At 38.3% G+C, this 16581-nt stretch overlaps 1 protein-coding gene across 2 annotated transcripts in view; it reads right to left on the bottom strand.

Moving 5' to 3' along the window:
* LOC110033144 (biotin carboxylase 1, chloroplastic) overlaps positions 1 to 16581 on the bottom strand; it is a 62639-nt gene that overhangs the window by 20226 nt on the left and 25832 nt on the right. For both annotated transcript variants that reach the window (XM_020737033.1, XM_020737042.1), the window contains exons 8-16: positions 7493 to 7582; positions 6709 to 6768; positions 5633 to 5818; positions 5450 to 5542; positions 5030 to 5111; positions 4248 to 4354; positions 3936 to 4011; positions 2738 to 2784; positions 2126 to 2188 (exon numbers count right to left, since the gene is read on the bottom strand). In XM_020737033.1, coding sequence (XP_020592692.1) covers positions 2126 to 2188; positions 2738 to 2784; positions 3936 to 4011; positions 4248 to 4354; positions 5030 to 5111; positions 5450 to 5542; positions 5633 to 5818; positions 6709 to 6768; positions 7493 to 7582 — 804 coding nt within the window. The remainder of the gene's footprint in view (positions 1 to 2125; positions 2189 to 2737; positions 2785 to 3935; positions 4012 to 4247; positions 4355 to 5029; positions 5112 to 5449; positions 5543 to 5632; positions 5819 to 6708; positions 6769 to 7492; positions 7583 to 16581) is intronic.

The following is a 16581-nucleotide window of genomic DNA, read 5'->3' as shown; positions in this document are numbered from 1 at the left end:
GACATCTCCGGGGTTTCTCCTGGATCTGTGATGTCCCCTACTTTTCTTTCATTTGAATTCCTAAAATAATTGTTCCTATTTTGAGTCATTCCCATTTGACTTTCTTATGTCCAATCGTGAAAACCTAAACTTTGAAATCTTGAAAGCAAAACCACCTGATCTTAATCGAGAGTTATCTTAAGTGATTTCGATCATTTAAGATGTAATTAACTATAGGGGCTTGCCTCTATAGGGAACCAGGAACCCAGATAAAATAAACCCTATTTAATTTTTTTTATGTTAGATAGGGGAACTTGTTGGCCTTTTTATAAAAATATTTCGCAGATCAAAACGGATGTCACAAATTGTTTAGTCTAGATGATTAAATCCCTATTACAAGTAATATATTTATTCTTCGGGATAAGTGTATTGCTTGTAGTATTATATTAAATCATCTAAACTATTTAAAAATGTGAGACTCGTTTGGTCTCACTTATTTTAAAAATTAAAAAACATTACTTCTTTAAAAAAGTTATATTTATATTTAAATTATTTTCAAAATCTCAAAATCATCATCGTTTCCAAACTACGAAAGTGAAGTTGAACAATAAAACGGCCGACACACACCTCCAACCCACACAAGGAAACTCCCCTGATTTGGACAGAATCTTCTGCTCTGCTCCGCTCCAGATTCAGCACTGTCCATTTATGGTATATGAGTCATATCTAAGACCCTCCTTCAACATTTCAGATCACGATAGAGGGTAGCCTCCCATTGAATTTCATCCACAATGTATGCCAGCCTTCCCTGAAGTTGGCGGATTTCTTGTACATCTCCCAGGAAGGCTTGTGCATGTATGGCATTGGTGGCATGACTAAGCTTTAGGAATAAGAGAAAAATTTTGGTGGGCTTAGGGTTTGAGTTATGGAAAAGATACTTGGTGGTAGAAAAGAAATGTTTGGTTTATGGCGGATATTACAAAACCCTATGCTGGAAATAGTTGGGCTAGCTCTAATACCAAAAGATACCGAAGTAGACTCAAACCATAATAGAAAATGATAATATCATTGCTGAATTTCAAAGATTATAACAGGACTCGTCAGAACAAGAAATAAAAGACCAATAAACTAAAAAGACCCCCCAAGGGTGAGGACGAGAGGTGGTGGCGCCGGCAGAACAGCAGGTGTGGTGACTGGCTGGTACTTGTAGCAGCAATAGGGGTGGATAAGAGGATTGGGGCTGACAGGTTTGGGAATTCCAGCAAGTAAAGCGGCTGTGGAGGGGCTGAAATTAGTGACCCTGTAGTTGGGAGGGAGGTTACGGGGTTGGTTGGGTAGGGAGAGGTGGAGAGGGTATATGTTGTAGTAATGGAGGAGAAAGGGAGTTACAGCAGCAGGGAGTGGATCTGGTAAGGATTTACGCCAGTGGGGAGGGGCCTGGGAGGGAGTTACAGCAGTGGTGGCTTGCAGGTGGGTGTTGTGCTTGCAAGCAGGGAGCTGGGACTGTGGCTACCGGCCAGCAGGCAGGTAGAACAGGTTGCTGGCGGGGAAGGTCCTGGGTAGCAAGATCTGGGAAGGGCGGCTGCAGCTATATAAGACTGCAGGGAGATGGGGCAGGGAGTAGGTTGTTGGGAGGGGGTGTAGCAGCGGGGAAGGAGGGATACGGAGAAGATAATCACCACCAGAGAGAGGAATTTAGCTGGAGCATCACCTTTTCCGTCGGATACAGCACTCGAGGGAAAACTAAGACACCGGCGGCTGTCGTCACAAATCTGAAATCAGAATAAGCTGCAACTCTAAGACCTAAAAACACATATAAATAGAAGTGGGACGGGCTTCCCGCTAATTAAAAGAGCGGGGAGGGTCTAGTTCAGCCCCTTCTCTCAACTGAACCGGTTTGGGTGAAACCGATTCAGCTTTTGGAGGAAAACCCCTCTGCCTGTTTAGGTGTTAGATATGTAAATACATGGGAATTGGGTGGCACGTAATAAATGCCCCATTATTGTTTTGGACAGTATCGGATGAATTCACTAGAAATACAACAGTACTCCCTGAAACACTAAATAAAAAGAACTTAATTAGAACAAAAGGATGCTCTTAATCAATCAAGCAGGATTCATTTTCATAGAAAAAAAATATATGGTACCTCGGCCAATTCGTTCTCATGCTTGGGTATGAATGCTGTATCCACCTTCCCATTTTTAAAGTCCTGTGTTAACATGAACAGAAACATGTAAATTTTCTGAATTTAAACAAACAATAAATGCATCTAAATTAATATTTCAACCAAATCATAGGGGATAGGGGACGCCTCATGAAATACACAAATGAGTCGCCTCTGCATTTCATATGTTCATTTGATTAAAGGGGCATACACATGCATAGCACTCAATTATTATCTATTTATGTATCTCACACTTAAACTTTCATATTTAGACACATAAGACTCAAATCTTTAGTATCACATCAAAAATAGCACTGCTATCATTTTTTAAAAAAGTGAAATACATTTTTTCATGCATAGATTTTAAACACCAAATGCCACATATGTAAATATAAAAATATAAATGTGAGATGCAAAAAATTAAGAACTGGGTGCTGTTTATGTTGTATGTAAATTTCCCTTGATTTAATCCAATCGCTGCCTTAAATCCTTGAGAAACTGGCATCTCGTATCCCAAGTAATAGGTGAATCTGTTTGATTAAAATCAAAAGCCAACCGCATCCCCCAAAATCCAACGGCATATAGTTTTTGTACCTCAACATCAAGAATGAGCTTGTGGTACTCAATTGTAGTCGGGACACCTGACAAAGTAATACAATTGCAATAGCTATATGAGTGGGTTCATAACAGCATTCACATACGCATGAAGAAACCATAAAACCATAACATCTGATTTGCTTCAAGGTATAGGCGCATAGCTTAGGAGCAAAGTAATATTTATAAAAAGAAAATGGCAAAAAATGGTCCCCGGAATATTTACGAGAGCCTATTTTAGTCTTAAACTAAATAAAAAAAGTCTGTTGCTTCAAGGTATAGGCGCATAGCTTAGGAGTAAAGTAATATTTATAAAAAGAAAATGGCAAAAAATGGTCCCCGGATTATTTACAAGAGGCTATTTTAGCCTTAAACTAAATAAAAAAAGTCTGATTTACCCATAGGACTATTAAAGTAAGAGCCAAAATAGTCAAGGCATTAAAAGTAGCAAAAATTAAAGATATAGATAGGTTTAACATGAGGATACTTTAGAAATTCAAATATTAAAGAATTTTACAAAAATCTAATAAATTATTTAAGAAGTAAATTTCTAAAATATCTTTATTATTAATATCATCAATTAGTTTAATTTTCATTAATTTCAAAATCCAACCATTTATATAGCCCAGGAATAAAATGGGCCAAACGGTCCCACACAAATAGTAGGGGAACTATTTTGATTATTTTTTCTATTTATAAGTTTCAGTGAACTCTTCAAAAACGACAAGCAATGTACAAAAGCCATTATGTGTTATTAAAAGCATCTGAGAATATGTCAATGAGAGGTCACATATTAGAAATTTGTGTAAATGATAACACCACAGGCAATGTAATCCCCACCCGGCTTCCTTTAACAAATCCTAACTCTAGACATTAACAAGAGTTAGTGTGTGCAACCAAAACAAAAAGGAAAGTGAGAATTGATAGAAAGAAACAAGAAGAAAGAGAATAGAGATTAAATGTATTTAATATGTGGAATAAAGATTTGGAATACATGATATACTAAAACAAAGGAAGACGTTGTAATATAATAAAGAGTTCCATCCGGTATTGAAATTATAGGGCTTTGTAAAAAAGACATTCTTTAAATTTAGAAAAAAAAAATATCAAGCAAGATTTATATGTTTTCTTAACTACAATAATTAAAAAAAAGGAGCAAAAGAAAACTGTATCTATGTATAATTGTTTGCAAACTAACCAGTGATGACCGTGTCATTTAGAGCTCGTTTCATTCGTTCGATGGCTTTATCCCTGGTTGGGGCCCAAACAATAAGCTATATATAAAGAGGATATGTTAGAAGATGCATTCAGTAAACAGTAAAAAGACTTGCCATATTTCAATTATAACAGCAATTAAAACATTTATTTATTAGTTTATGTAACTAATGATTGTCTGGTTCGTGCTTTTTAACTTCTCTAGTTGAATTTTTTGAACTGCTGCCTAATTCTTAAGTTTTTTTAAACCAAATCACGCATTGAAGTAGATTGTTTACAGAAAGGAAATGCATACCTTTCCAAGTAGGGAGTCATAGCTAGGAGGCACGACATAATCTGGATAAATGTGACTATCCATTCTCACAAATGGACCACCAGATGGAAGATAGGCTGTGATTCTCCCTGCCATCACCAAAATAAATAAAAAGTTAGTTGCATGGAAAATCTTACTAATGTGACTGTAATAAGATTGATCACATTGATAATAACAATAGCAGGTTAATAACCAATAACAATAGCAGGTTAATAATCAATGGTAGTGCACACAAGTCTTAACTGGGAAAAAAAAAAACTCCGAAGTGAGCAAGTGATGAAGAAATGTATTTCTTTTTTTGGAAGATTTACATGCAGACCAAACAATTCTTATGTATTTACATGTTTAACACCTAAATTTCAATATGTACATATATGCCGCCTTACCTTTGCTTGAAAGGGTGTATTTCACTTTTTAAAAGTTAAAATGGTGGTATTTTTATGTGAAACGAAAGATTTGGTAGGTAAAATTGTAAAAATTAAAATTTAGGTGTTAGATATGTAAATAGTAAATGTATAAGAATTGGGTGGTATGCATGTAAATATCCCTTCTTTCTTCACCAGGTGATCATAAAGTACCAATAATTCATAAATAACTAACAGAAGAATATGCTTTGTTTTTCTGTTTTCTTAAAAAAAACTTGACCAGCATTCATGCCTATTTTTAGTTAAAAAGTTTCACTAGTCTTTCTTCGCTTATTTGACCCATCAGAAAATTATAAACCAAACCATATAATTATATTAATCAAGCGAAAGAATTTAAACCTGGCCCTGGACGAAATCCTTTAAAGGGATCCTCTGCATTGATGCGACACTCGATTGAATGTCCTCTGAGAATAATATCCTCCTATAGATTAAGAAGGCACAGTATTTTAGTTACAAAACAATGACTAGTTATCAACTCCTACTAAAAATTTGAGGGTCATTTGCAGACATAGAGCATTATTCTTATGTATTTACATGCACGCCTACACTTTCATATTTACACACACAACACTCAAAAATTTAATCACACATCAAAAATAGTACTATTATCATTTTTTAAAAGTGAAGTACATTTTTTCATGCCTAGATGAAAAATATCAAAGTGCTGTGTATGTAAATATGAAAATATAGGTGCGAAATATGTAAATACATAAGAATTGAGTTCTGCGTATGTAAATTCCCAACATTTTAACCGGTAACCTGTTCAAAAGACAGCCTCTCTCCGAGAGCTACACGAATTTGTTCCTCAATCAAATCGGTTGAGGAAATCATTTCTGTAACAGGGTGCTCGACCTATTTCATCAAAAATAAATATGTAGACGACTCAAAAATATAATAGATGATAGCTGAGAAAAGATAAGTTACTTCAAGTGCTATCCATACCTGGATCCTCGTGTTCATTTCCATAAAGTAGAAGGAACCTCTCTCGTCCAAAAGAAATTCCACAGTTCCAACACCAATATAGCCGATTGATGCAGCCGCTGCCACCGCAGCATCACCCATAGCTTTCCGTAGTTCTGGGGTCAAAGCCGGAGAAGGGGCTTCTTCTAATAGTTTCTGGTTTCTTCTCTGAAAAATACATCATGTTTTGAAAGTCATTAATTGATCAAATAAGAAGAAAAAAAAGAATAGACCCTACACAAGGGTCAGCAAATTTTTATTGCCAGTATTTTATGTGGCAAATAAATGTGAAAGGAAGAATGGAACCTTAGCTAGGGAAATACATGTCAATTATTGTTTTAGTATTGCCATAATTTCATTTTATTTGTTATTGATAAAATTATTGAAATTTGAGCGTTCAATTAGACAGCAGGAAACCTTCTGTATCAAGGAAAAAAGAATCCAAAAGAAGTGGACTTCAAATTATGTGTAATTTCCTAAGCACTGGCAAGGTTTTAACATCTACTAGGAGCATGGGATTTTGGTACCCTCCAAAGAACCAGGGTCATAAAATCTCATGAATGGTTCCCAAAAAAATATCAAAATATTCATCTGACTATTTAAATGGGTGCATTTTGGTCCGATAGTCTACAAAAGTGCTAAATTAGTCCCTAGACTCGAGACTGAATAGTCCTTCATGGGAACTTTTTAATTAATATTAAAAGATTCTGAGACTAAATTGGCACTTCTATAGACTCCCGGACTAAAATAATTCCCTGCAAAGAGTCATGGAACAACTTTAACACTTTTCTCGTTCCCAAACTACCTATGATAATGTAGTTTCATACAATGTGTATATGTTATTGTGCTAGAATATACGACACATGCATGAACAAATCTGAATGACATTAAGAACATTAGCTTCCATTGAGATTGATGAGTGAAAAATTTACATTCTGATAGCATGAGAAAGGACAAGAAATGAAAAAAGAAATCTCTTCGGAAGTTATAAGGACAATTGGTGACAAGCTAGATTCGTGTGAAACCAATAAAAGCTGTACAAAATCACTTGGAAGTACCTGAATACTGCAATCACGCTCTCCAAAATGAACAACATTTCCATACTTGTCAGCAAGAACCTGTTAAGACATAAGAATAGTTTCGTTTACACATGGATATTTATGAATTTTTGCTAGATGGTGTCATTTGGTGCATGAGAAACCTTTTGAAGCACTGAGTTTAACCTAATGCTGATTCAATCATCAATGACACAGACCAAATCATTTTTTAAAGTATAAAAAAAAGATCTAAATGTTTTCAGATCAAGAACTCAATATCCCTCCATATTCTGTGGTAAATTTATAATCTCTTTGGATACTTATAAGCTACTTGACAAATACTTTTGAGCGCTTCATAATGGCTCCTAAAATGTTGCGACCATTAAAACCCAAGTAAATATTTATTAAAGAAGATATCATATTATTAAATTGAAGTATCTATTTGTTTCAGAATGTTATTAAACATCAATATTTTTTATTAAGTTGTTTAGATGAATATTGTAATGCTTTTTATTTTAAGTTTTTTCCTATAAAATGAGGTTCTGTCTTTTCAAAATAAATTTTATACTACATTAAAATATATTTTACAGATGTTCTCAGTAATGCATGAAGGTTTGCCCGCCATCCATCGTCAAATTTGGATGTTTATAAATCCACTTACAGAACCTTTATCTAACCTAATAAAAAAGTGCTTTGACAAGTTGAAGACTTTATTGCATCTAAGAAGATAAAAAAAAGGAGAGATGACATTGTACAACTATCTAAAATTGTAAGTTCCCCGGTAGCATAATTTGGTAATAAGAACCTGAAACTCAATGTGCCTTGGATTTTGAATGTACTTTTCCAGATACACACCATCATTTCCAAATGCAGCTGCTGCCTCACTCTTCGCTTGCTGCAAACATGAACAGAAATATTTAATATCATAGAAAAAAAGAAGAAATTTTACATGCATACCACTCAATTCCTATTTAATTACATATCTAACACTCAATTTTCAATTTTTACATATATGTCACTTTAGATATGCATGAAAAGATGTATTTTACTTTTTAAAAGTTAAAATAGTGGTATTTGTATGCGGTAAAAATGATTTGTGTGGTATAAATGTAAGAAAAAGCAAATTCTAGGTGTTTTATATGTAAATACATAGAAATTGGGTGGTTTGTTTGTAAATGCGCCGAAAGAATGTCCTTGCCCACAATATTGAAGAAGTGTGGAGAAGCTATAATCTCTTATTTTTTAATGTTCAAATTACAATATTTCCCCTTATTATATGGGGGACAGCTAGGGCAAACATAATTAATACATTTGCTGCTTACCCAAAAAAAGACAATCACAGAAGGAAAGACATTCATCGTAATAAGAAAAGAATGAAAACGAATAAAGCTGAAATAGAAAAATGCAGAATTCCACATTCCCCCTTAGGTTGAGTCATAGATGTTGTAAAGACCCGGCTTAGTATTCAAATCATTGGAGCTGCTTAGAGGCAGAATTTTATTGAAGATATCAACAACTTACAATATTAGTTGAATGTAGACTAAGTGAATAATGTCACTATTGACCTTATCGGAAATAAAATGCCTATCAAGTTTGCACAAGATTCTTTGCAATATTAATGGTGGCTTGACTGTAATTGAACATTTTTATAGGATTGACCGTGGAGTATCCCAACTCATTTAGTAACTTTTGGATCCACATTCCTTCGCAAATTCCCAAAGCAAGTGCTCAGTATTCAAATTTTGCACTTCCATAAGCAGAAAGCGTAATCTTTCCAATCTCTTTTTAATCATCACATAACAGAATCATATTGTCTGCATAGATAGTGAGTATAATTTTCTTATATCAATTTGGCATTAAATATACCCATTAAGTTTCATAGTCTTGGCAAACTTGTCAAACCAAGCTCATGGAGATTGTTTGAGAGCATAAAGTGACTTTATTAGTTTACAAACTAGATGTTTATTTGAGCCATTTTTCAAACATGATGGACTCTCAATATATACTTCTTTCTCAAGGTCTTCATTTAAAAAGGAATTCTTTTTTTTAAGGGTGTGCATTTTGCATTAAAATAAAATCAAAATGTACCAAAAAAAAGCTATAAAAGCTAAACAAAAAGAGAAGCAGCATGGTCGGTATCTTCCTCAACCACGCTCAAAAAGTTGGGGTCACAAGTGTGATCCTTCCAAAAAAAAGATCTATCCAAAGCAAGCACATAAAAAATGGGCCGCTTTGTTACATTTTCTATATAAAAACAAAAAAATAGCCGTACAAAATCATAGAGAAAAGTCAACTACGAGCTCAGTCTAAGGATTTGTTGCCAAACCTAAGTCTGCATGCTCTCCTGAAAGGAATTAATGACCCTTTCAGTATCCCCTTAATGATGATTCCCTTCATTTACAACATCCATGGCTCAATAACAATGACCAAAAAAATACACCGCCTCATATTCCACCCTCGAGCTATCCTATGCAGAAGGAAATGGTCTGCCACCACAGGAACCTTGTCATCCTCGTCATAAATTACAACTCCAACACCCGCCAGATTGTTAGCCAATAGAGCACCATCAACATTTGCTTTGAGCCATCCAAGAGGATTGGAGACGAGCTTATTTGGTCGTAAGAAGTCCCATTGCTCCTTGATGGGACGAGCAATTAAAAAGGTATTCTTGATATTAAGTTGAAGCGATTCTCACTCTCAGCTCACTGCCAAGGAAAGAAGAATTCTTATAGTGGTTAGCTTGGTCGTTGGTGTAAATGTCTCTTGATAGTCTATCCCATAAGACCGAGTAAACATTTGACCAATAACCTAGCCTTGAACCTCTCAATGCTCCTATCTGCTTCGTACTTAACATTGAACACCAATTTGCACCTAACAAGTCTTTTATATATAGGAAGCTTTACAAATTTACATGAGTCATTTAGAAACAAAAAATTTTTTTAAGGTGATGATAACTTTCCATAAGTACCATACTCCTGGATAGGATAATTCGTGCAACTCTCCATGTCTTCTCCACTGGATTTTACCTTCCTTGGAACTTCAGAGATGTGTGGATTCAGGCTTGGTTATGAATAGTCCTGTGGAATCTTGTGGTAGCATATTGTCTTTATCCTATTCAATGGATTTCTTTCTCCTAGTGTACACATGAAGTTTCTTGTGCATTTCTTTATTGTCAATCTCAGGTAGGATATCTTCAAGTGATGGAACTTAGGAGACAAGATAGTTAGAGAGAATTAGAATAGGTTGTGGTGATTTTGTTCAGTGTCGATATACAGAGATATTCACCCAAATTCTCCCCATGAATTTCAAATTCGAGGTAATATAATTGTTTTTCAAGGAATATAACATCCATGAAGTTATTATATTTTTTAATAATAAAAGAATAGTACTTGTACACCTTAAGCATAATCAAGAAAGATACATTTGCTAGATTTTTGGTCAAGCTTTGTGCAGTTTGGTTGGTGAATGAGAACAAAAGAGAGACAACAAAATACTTTTACATGAAGATTGGATAAGAAGACTCTAGCATGAGGGTATGTTTATGCAAAGGAGTTTAAATCCAATGAACTACTTCGCATTCAATTAATAAGGTGGGTGGTTGTGAGCATTGCATCTCCCAAGAAATTTTTTAGGATATTGTGAGAAAGCATTATAGACTTAGATACTCAAGGATATACATATTCTTCCTCTCAATTATCCCATTTTGTTGTGGAGTCTCAACACAAGAACTTACATGGATGAAACCACTCTTTGGAAGGTAGGGTCCAAGAATCTACTTGAAGTATTCATTTGCATTATCAATTTGAGAATATGAATTTTGCATTTAAACATAGTGTCAATCATGTAATGGAATGACTGAAAGATTTGTGTAGCTTCAGGTTTCTCCTTCATGTAGAATATCCAACTGTTCTAGTGTTATCATCAATGAAGGAGATAAATCATCTAGCTCCATTGACGATTTTCAATTTTGAAGGTCCTCGAATGACATAGTGGATGATATAAAAAAAATGAGAGGGTTTGTACTAAGACTGCGAATATACATGACAAGTATGTCAAGCCAATTGGCAGGTTTCACACTGATAAGACTGGCTTTTTATTAATAAGAAGATAAAGGTATAATTTTGCAACATAATGAAAATGAGGATGGGCCAGTGATACTGGAGTTAACTAAACCCACGATGACAAAAGACAAATTTTATAAAGAAAATAATAATATGATTACAATTGAGACTCAAAATAATAAATAAAACAAAATCAAGGCAGGGCTAGCACGACCCTGTGGCAGTCGAAGGAAGGTATCCATGAACCTCAGCGATGAGAGGGAGGGGGTTGACCAGTGACTGCAGGCGAAGGGAGCAACAGGTGTGGATGGTTGCTGGAAAGTGCAGGGCAGCAGAGGTTGTGGTGTCGATGGGCCAGCAAGTGCGGTTGACTGTCCAGACGAGCTGGATGTGGCTGGCAACCTACTGGTGTGGCCTGAAGAAGTTGGCGATCAGGTGGAAGCCCGATGAGAGACTCTATAGCAGTCTGGTATCTCGGGTCGGGGGTTGCGACTCTTTGGAATCGCAGCAGGGCCTCTACAATAACCTGGAAGCAGGTGACGGGATCAGTGGCTTTCTGGTATTGTAAGAATGGGGGCGACGACAATCACGAAGCAGGTACAACGTCGGTGACATGCGAGGATCGCGGGAAAGGAGGCAGCGCCACCTTTTGGATGCGGGTGTAAGTAGCAAAGATCTCCTAGACGCATACGATTGATGTTGCAACCTCCAGGAGGTACAGGAGGATGGTTGCAGCAAATCTGGAAGCATGGGGTGGAGTCAGTGAAAGCAAGAACAGAGGAACAGCGAAAATAGTCACCACCTTAGACGAGTTACAACCGGAGCACCTTCTTATCTTCGGATATAGCCCTCGGAAGAAAAAAAAACGACGGTGGAGGGCTCTAAATTCAGAAAACAAAATCAGCCACCTGCACTTAGGAAAACAAGACCTATATATAATAGTGTTTAGCAAGGAGAAATAGGTAATAATCAGAATAAGGAAAAACTTAAAAGTGAAAGCCTAGAATAAGCAACTAGAAATGAGATTAATAGAAAAGGAAAGGGAACACGAGGGAATAGAGAAAAAGTAAATGGAAGATAGGAAAATATGGGCGGCGGATCCCCTTTCCTACGGGGGTCGGCCAGTCCAGCAAGCCTGAACCAAATAGGGCTGGTTCAGTCGGAACCCCATGCCCAACCTTGCGTCAGTCTCCTGTGGTTAAAGAAACTTCGACTTCATTTCTCGAAGCTTTTAAGTTCTCAAAATATGGTGTCAATTTTACGGCATTGAACGTCGCTGAAATGTTGTAGTCCCCTCACAGGTCAATTTGGTACATGTTGTAGCTTCCGAAGTATTTTGAAATGTTCATCAACTCTGAGCTTATGCTTCCCGAATGCTCCCACCAGAAATCTTCCCTTCTTTAGCCAAATCCACACAAGGTCTCCTTCATGAAACGTCACCCTTTTCCTAGAATTATTTACATGTGTCTGATATATGTGGTTCTACTTAGCAATTTCCTTGTCAACCTCTTCGTGGAGGTTTTAAATCTCGTGAACTAGCACCTTAGCATCTTTGTTGACTTATGACATCAGTAAGAGTGGTATCAATTCAAGTGTTATAAGCGGATTGCACCTGTAAACAATCTCAAACGGAGTGTGTCCTATAGTCTGACTTACAAACCTATTGTAGGCGAACTCAGCTTACACTAGAATGACATCCCATTCCCACAAAGCATCTCAAAAGGCTGCCTAGGCTCCTATTTACTACCTCAGTTTGACCGTCTGTTTGTGGATGAACTGCAAAACTAAATTGAAGCTTGGTGCCTTGCTTTCCCCCACAAGGCCCTCTAAAAATGTCTCAGAAAATTTACGTCTCTGTCGAAGGTGATATTCCAGGGAATTTTGTGTAAGCTCACGATATAAATCAGTGATATGATAAGCCTCTAATGTCCGGTGTCAAGGCACGGAATGACTATCTTCGAGTATCTGTCCACCACAACCATCACGGAGTTCTTGTTCCTTTGTGTCCTCGAGAGCCCCACTGCAAAGTCCATGCTAACATCTACTCATGATGTCTCTGGTACTGGTAGTGGCATGTAAAATCCCACATTATGGCTTCTCGTCTTTGTCAAATGGCAAATCCTACACTGCCTGATATGTCGCTCAACTTCTCTTGTCGATAGGGGCAAAAAAATGCCTTCTTGCAAAAGTGAGAGTCTTGTCCCTACCAAAATATCCTATCAATCCTCCACTGTGGCTCCTCGACAATGGCCTCTCTCAACAAGAACCTGGGAATGCACAATTAACTAGTGAAACAAATACCATATACTCGGTAATATTGCCCTGTCAGCTTCACCTGACATTGCTCCCAGATGTCCTTAAGTCTTCATCTGCTTTGTACAAATCCCTTACGACCTCAAAGCCCACAAGTTGACTCTAAATAGATGTGATCAACAGATGGCGATGGCTCAATGCATCTGCTACGCGGTTCTGACACCCTCCCTTGTGCTTAAGCACTAACTGGAACGAAACTAGGTGCTCCACCTAGGTGGCTTGTTGGCTCTTCAATTTGCTCTGGTTGTTGAGCTTTGTGATCCATAAATAATGTGAAATCGCTCGTTAGCAAGTAATGACTTCAGTGCTCTAAAGCTCTCAAAATGTCATAGAAGTCCTTGTCGTAAGTTGAGTCCTTCCTAAAATCATTTAGCTTCTCACTAAAGAAAGTGATGGGGCGTCCTCCCTGGCTCAACATTGCCCCTATCCCCACACCAGATGAATCACATTCTACGTCGAATAGTTGGCTAAATATAAGTAATGCTAGCATGGGTGTCTGAGTCACCTATTCTTTCAGTGTGTCGAAACTAGTCTGCGCAGCTGATATCCAAGTTAACTTCTTTCCTTTCAAAAGTTCGATGAGAGATTCAGTGAAAGTACTGAAGTTTCTGATGAATCTCTGGTAGAACAATGCTAGTCCCATAAACTATCTAAGCTAGGTGAACAATGCGATGCGATCCAACTGATAATAGCATCTATCTTTTTGGGATCCATCTGAATGTATGCACTAGATACATGTAACCCAGCAAGCATACTAATAGCATCTATCTTTTTGGGATCCATCTGAATGTCTGCACTAGATACATGTAACCCAGCCAGTTTGTCATGAAGTGACATTTCTTCGAATGAGCATATCTTGCTCGACTCGCACTACCTCGAAAACTGTCTTCAGGTGATGCAAGTGATCCTCCTCAGAACAACTGTATGCCAGAATGTCGTCAAAGTAGACCACAACAAACTTCCCAATGTAATCCCAAAATACCTGGTTCATCAATCTAATAAAAGTGTTGGGTGTGTTTGACTAGCCAAAAGGCATGGAGGTCCACTCATAAAGCCCATCTTGTGCCTTGAAAGTAGTCTTCCAGTTGTCTCCTGGTCTCATTCGTATCCGGTGATACCCACTATGCAATCGATCTTGGAGAAGATAGTGGCTCCATGTAACTGGTTTAAGAGATCATTCAATTGTGGCATGGAAAATCGGTATTTGATGGTGATCCCATTGATGCCCCTGTTGTAGATACACATCCGCCACGACCCATCCTTCTTAGGCACCCTCGGGGAGTGCTCCCTCTAACTAGTCCCCTCGTGATAAGATCTTGCACCTATCGTTGTAGCTCCTCATACTCCGCAAACCTCAATCTGTAGGCAATTTGGTTTGGCAATATTGATCCTGGTATAAGGTCTATGGCGTGTTGGATGTCCCTCAGAGGTGGCAACCCCTCGGGCAAACTGTCAATCATGACATCCCTAAAGTCCTATAGTAGTGGTCTCAATGATGTTTGTACCTCAAATTCCTCATTTGTTCCCCTCCAGGAAAACCAATGTTAGAGCCCCTAGAGCATCTCTCACTAGCTACAGGAAAGTGGTTTGACGAACCAATATTTCCTCTGTATCGCCTCCGCCCTTCATATCCTTAACTAGTAGCAAAACGATATGTTTCTCATCATTCTTAAAAGAGTGTATTCTTGAAGCTGTTGTGTTGGGTCTTGCGGTCGAACTGTCAAGGCCTACCCAACAGAATGTGGTAAGCGTCCAATGGAACCACATCACACCATACTTGCTACTGTAGCTGATCCTTAATGGAAAAGTCAGCTAGACATTGCTGATCTACAAGTATCTCATTTCCTTTCTTTAGCTAGGTAAGAGAATATGAAAGGGGATGCTTCTGTGTGCCCAATCACAACTTCTTCACCATCAGTGTTGACACCACGTTCTTACAACCCACTATCAATGATTTAAGTTACAAAAATTGCCCTTGACGGTGCATTTGGTGCGAAAAATACTATGTCTTAACCAAGATTGATCCAGCTCTGACTTGAGCTGCAAAAAACATTGAATCACAAGTGTTTCTCCCTTGCCTCCATGGAGCTCCTTTGGGCTATCCTCTGACTGCTCACCGACCTCTTCGACGGCGTCCTGATCCGTGAGGGTGGCCTCGGCTCGTAGGACAGCTAAACGTTATGTGATCGTAGTCGTGTCACTTGAATCTCTTCCTGGTCGGCACTATATTGAAGGAGCAACCCCTCCCCTGCTTCCCCCCACTCTGATCTGTCTTATCATTTCCCGATCCAGCTTTGCTAGTTCCTCCCAAGGTACCCTTGTCAGTCATGTTAGTTGCAGGTGACTAATTGGTTAAATATGGTGGTCTGAAGGATGATTGTTGCCTACTGTGCTTGTACTATCTCTCCACCTTCAAGTTTAATATCTGGACATCCCCCAACGTCCAGTATGGTTGTGGCTACACCACGTTGCTAATGGCAGGCTTCAGACCCCCACGGTATCTGGCAGGCTTCAAACCTCAAGGTATCTGGCTACCGTGTGCTCTGTCAGTTCGCACTTTAGCAGTAAATGATCAAACTGAATTGTGAACTCCTCTGCTGAAAGATCTCATTGTTGCCAGTTGTGGAGTTTCAAAAACATATCCTAGCGATAGGGAGGTGGGAGGTACTTCTTCTGCATTGCCTTGTTCATCTTCTCCCACTTATCTTTTCACTGCATTTTGTTCTCCTCTGTCTCTGCAAATTGTCCTACCATAAAGAGATTGTTGACCTCGCTTTCGGTCGAGTTGTAGTTTTCCCCTCCTTAGTAGCCTAGGATCTAGCCGTAGGACCTTTCTGTCGACTACTCCTAGAAAACTAGTGAAGGAGCCCTCCCCTTTAGCAATTATGGATTGTTCTTCGCTCGACTTGACGTTCTATGTAGTAGTCTTGACCGCTATTTCTTAGCAGGTAAGGCTACTCCGAAGGAACTCAAGACTCCGAGTGAACGCAAGGAGCATTCCTATAGGACTGCCGACCTTAGGATTGATTCTACTCGTTGATTTGGAGCCGCTGCGCTCTTCGCCGTCCTGTTTAATCGACTTCGAGCCGAAGTCTTGATAGGATTTGGACAGCGACGCGTTTTTAACTCGATCGACGACGAGATTGCCAGGACTACTCTGGATGACGAAACGGACTGCGTCGATGCGTCCGGAACGTCGATTTTGCTTAGGAGAGATGTTTGTTTCGTCGTGAAAGCACTTCTGGAGGAAGAAATGTGTTTAAGTATTATTTATAATAATAAATAATATTTTATTATTATAAATAAAACTTATAAACTTACCCTAATTTCATTTCCCCTCTCCCGTTTTTCGTCTCTCAGTCGTGCGTCCGTCCCTCTCGTGTCTCTGCTCTGGTCGCCGTGGTCCCTCGCGTGACCCCACGAACTCAAGTTGTTGGAATGAAGGTTCCTGCGCTCCCCTCTCTCGCAGTCACCCATTCCTCCTCATCATTTGCTGGCTCCTCGAGCCGCAAAAAGAATG

Source organism: Phalaenopsis equestris, unplaced genomic scaffold, assembly GCF_001263595.1.
Source record: "Phalaenopsis equestris unplaced genomic scaffold, ASM126359v1 Scaffold000002, whole genome shotgun sequence".
Lineage (NCBI taxonomy): Eukaryota > Viridiplantae > Streptophyta > Magnoliopsida > Asparagales > Orchidaceae > Phalaenopsis > Phalaenopsis equestris.
The sequence above is the reverse complement of the archived record's forward strand: the minus strand, read 5'-3'. Positions and strand labels throughout refer to the sequence as shown.